Here is a 3,921-nt window from a genome sequence, read left to right on the forward strand (position 1 = left end):
AGGGGAGGGGGGAGGCCCTCTGTCCCTGTGTTCCCAGCACAGCCGCCCCCTGAGACCCGGTGGGTTTGGACCCGACGGTGGAGATTCGGGAACGGGGAGGGGTGCGGAGCCTCCCCGCAGGCTTTCCACCCCGCCGGGGTTCCGGGCGCCGAGCTGCAGGAGGGCTGGAGAGCACGGGAACCTCCCAGCCGCGGGTGGTTTGGGGAAACAGTCATACCTGCTGTGAAACCTCCGCCTGAAACACAGAGAGGACAGAGCTCCTGGGAAATAACAGAAAGATGAACCTGGTCCAGCGGGAGTGCGGGTTTCCATAGGGGTGCCTGGGGGTGTCCCTTCGTAACTGACAATTCCTCGGCCCCAGCTGGCAGGCAGCAAAGAAATTTGAGTCTTTTGTAGAAATAAACAGGTCATGGAGCTGGGGAGGGCGAGTTTGCACACTGTGAGGTTTTGGGTGCTCCAAAATGTAAAATATGGTGTGTGTGTGTATCTGTATACGTGTGTGTATGTGCATGTATCCATACCCACACAAATTCCTGCCTCAGGTGGATCGAAAGAACAACTTGGGGTGTTCACCTTGGCGAAGGAGCGGCATGTAAGCCACATAAATGCCCCTTCTGAAAACTGGGAATCCAGGAGCTGGATCTCCACAAAAACCACTGGGTGTTTTCTCTGGGAGACAGTCCCAGGGCTGATTTCAGCACAATCCTGGCCAGGCACAGATAGGGAGTACAAAGAATAGAGGCTGCTCAAGAAATACGAGGTGTTTTGGAGTGATCTGGTCTCACTGCTCTTTTTTTTTTCTCTCCACCCCGCTCCCTGTTTCCTGCGCCAGCTTGTGAACACGTTCTTTAGTTTCCTGAGGCGTAGAACGGATTTCTTCACTGGTAGAGAAGACGGAGTAGCAGAGAAGGTAAAAAACCCCAAATCCTCAAGCTTTTATGTCTTCTAACTTCCGTTAGAAGTGTCAGTGCCGTGCTGAGACCTCCCTGAACAGCTCAGCATTGCGGTGCACTTGGGCAGCAGCAGCCTGTGGTGCTGATCAGTACGTCACTGAAGCAAGGTAACAACAAACTGCCCCTCGCTGGGGCTGGGGTGAGGCACGGACAATTGCTTGTTTGAATGGTACTGATGGTGCAGAGTTTTTTTTGCCACGCTCTGGCCAAAGGCTTGTTTGGAAAGCAAATGAGCCAGACACACTGACTGAACGGTGACAGACACCGCAGTGTTGATAACCCCGGATTACCTTGTTTATTCATCTCAGAAAAAAAAGCACAAAGTCCACATCTCTGCACCTTTGTCGGTGGTACCTGTACAGAGCGAGCCTGGGGGCGTCCAGGTGGCCTTGTGGGCAGCCTGAGCCAGCAGGTATTCCTCACCCAGTTCGAAAGCTGAAAAATAAAATTGTTTCACTGCAGGGAAATAAGAACCAGAGCTTGCAAATGTGAACTTGTTTGTACTTACCAGTACAGCAGCTGTTCCCCTGCCTGGAGTACGGGAACCCCCCAGTAAAGCAGGCACTGCTGCCGTGTGGAATGCGTTGGGGCAGATGTTAGTTGCTGACACAGGGTGTAACCTTGTCGTGTCTCTGAAGTGGCAAAACAAAGGCAGGCAGGAGATGGGAAAGTGGATGGTTTCAAGGGAAGAAGGATGAAGCCTGCTGCTGTTTTTTCTTAGACTAGAGAGCAAATCTCCCTGAATTCCTGGGGAGTCTGTGCTCCCAGGGAGTGAAATCCTGAGCTTCAGAGAGAAGTTTCAGAAATGAGCACTGGCTGGTGCTTTTGGAGGTCCTGGCTGCTGTGGGCAATTCCTGAGCAAATCCGTGTCTGTGCCTGTAAAAGAAAAGTGCCTATGTCCTTGGTACCTGTCAAAATGCTTTATGGTTTTCTGAAAAGGTGCTCAGCACAGAGATTTGACACCATAGTAACCACAAGAAGTAAAGAAGCTGCTTCCCCATCCTGCTCATGCTTTGGCACAAAAGAGGAGAGGCTGGGAAGGTCATTGTCTTTCACGGGGTGCCATTTCATGGGGTGCCATTTCAGGAGCCCTCCTGGTGTAGAGTGAGGGGGGTGCGGTGGTATGTTGAGAGAAGCGCGGTGTGTACGCGCTGACAAGCCCGGGCAGTGTCAATCGTTTGCTCAACGTGGATCATCCCGCGGTTGGGAACAGAGGCTGGGAGATGCTCGTCTTGAATTCTGTATCCTAGGAGACGCTGGACTCGCATTGTGTAAATAAATCTTGCTTTCCACTTTAAAAGAAAGCAGAAATACTTGGTGGTTGGTTACAAAACTACGAGGCGTGGATGCTTTGAGTTGCTCTGGAAAGGTGCTGATTCCCCCCAGAAGTTTCTGGGATGTATATGAACCCCTACCTGAAACCCCCGTCTCAGATATCTCTCCGCTCTGATTCCTTTTCTCAGGTTCTGTTTGTCCTGTTGTCAGGAGGACACTTCAGCTCTCATACGTGCCGCTTTGCACAGCGCTGCTGCTGCCATTATCAACCGCGGGGTGATTGCTCTGGCTTCCTGCCTGTGTACTCAGCTTTCCCTGTGAGCAGGACGGCCGTTTGCACCAGAGACCTTGAGATCTTGCTTTTCATAGTCACAACAACAAGAGAATTTGGAGTGAGGTTTGAAGTCAAAGGAGGAACTTGCCCCTAAATGGAAAACACTGAGCTTTTCAAATGTTTCTCCCTAAATCATGACAATGAATCTCCTTCTAGTGCTCGGGAAAAGCGCCGTTGTGGGAAAGGTCAGAATTAGTGAAAAACCTTGGGTCCAGCGTCTTTTTCCAGCTAGGTGTGTGGAGGAGCTGTCACATGGCTGGGTGAGGCATCTGGAAGGCCAAAACAAATGCAGAATTTTTATTTCCCTGTATCTCCATGGAGATACACTCCCTGTGTAAGGAAGAACTAGGAAGGGCTACATTTAAATATTTAGAGTTTTCTTCTACTCTGGATTTTCAGTCAAAAGACTAGAGTAAAAATGAAGGGAAAAGTCACACCATCTGTACAAATAACAAAAGTTCTCCTCGCTAGACAGTGACTTGGCTTCATGTGGGTTTGAAAACCCTTTGACACGTGTTTCTGTCTTGCAGCTGATCACAGACACCTTCAAACATCACAACAAAGTAGCTCAGAAAGAGCGCGAAGAGAAAAAGGCTCGTCAAGAGGCAGAGCGGCGTGAAAAGGCAGAGAGAGCTGCGAAACTTGCTAAAGAAAAGCAAGAAGCAAACGAGCCAAAGATTAAGGAACTTACAGATGAGGAAGCGGAAAGGCTGCAGCTGGAAATCGACCAGGTGAGAGCGATGTCTGGCGCCTGCGGGTACCAGATTAAATTAGCCTAAGCCAAATTATTGCATTTTCACATGGATTGTCCCATAAATCACTTTGCCTTTCTGCTTCAGCAAGCTCTCTGATTGCAGTGACACCCTCTGCTACACTCATCGAGGTGTGAGGACCAACTAACACTGTTCGAAGGGCTGACAATTCCCTGTCGGTCTCTGCAGTTCCGAGTCCTGCTCTTTAGTTTCAGCGGAAGAGGCTGAGGCCACCTAGTGTCACATCAGCAAGTAACACAAAGTGACAATGCTTGTCTGAGCATGTTTGTTATTTTTTTTTAAACAGAAAAAAGAGGCACAAGGACAGACTAACAGCATCCCAGTGAAACCCTCAGAGGATGGAGATGAATCTTCAGATTCTAACAAACAGGTAAAGCTCATTTAGGGACTTTATTTTAGGCTAAGGAAGGTATTCTGGGTCTGGCTTTCTTTAAGAATACACACGTAACTCCCAAAGGCTTCAATATGGGGGTTTTTTGGCTTTTTTCTTGTAATTATGTCTTAACAGAAACACCTATTCGTTTTAGGCTAAATTTATGTGAATATCAACTGCATGCAGCTGACAGTATAAAATATATATATATAA

At 48.9% G+C, this 3,921-nt stretch overlaps 1 protein-coding gene across 1 annotated transcript; it reads left to right on the forward strand.

The window, feature by feature from the left end:
* Nucleotides 1–542: 542 nt before the first annotated feature.
* On the forward strand, nucleotides 543–3,705 carry LOC104461260 (nuclear migration protein nudC-like; the record flags this gene model as incomplete). Its single annotated transcript, XM_010072785.1, has 4 exons — nucleotides 543–592; nucleotides 740–910; nucleotides 3,093–3,293; nucleotides 3,622–3,705. Coding segments are annotated over 4 exons (506 nt in total), but the record flags the coding sequence as incomplete, so codon positions are not given.
* Between the last annotated feature and the right edge of the window lie 216 nt (nucleotides 3,706–3,921).

This window comes from Pterocles gutturalis, unplaced genomic scaffold (genome assembly GCF_000699245.1).
Source record: "Pterocles gutturalis isolate BGI_N339 unplaced genomic scaffold, ASM69924v1 Scaffold32962, whole genome shotgun sequence".
In the NCBI taxonomy this organism is placed as follows: domain Eukaryota; kingdom Metazoa; phylum Chordata; class Aves; order Pterocliformes; family Pteroclidae; genus Pterocles; species Pterocles gutturalis.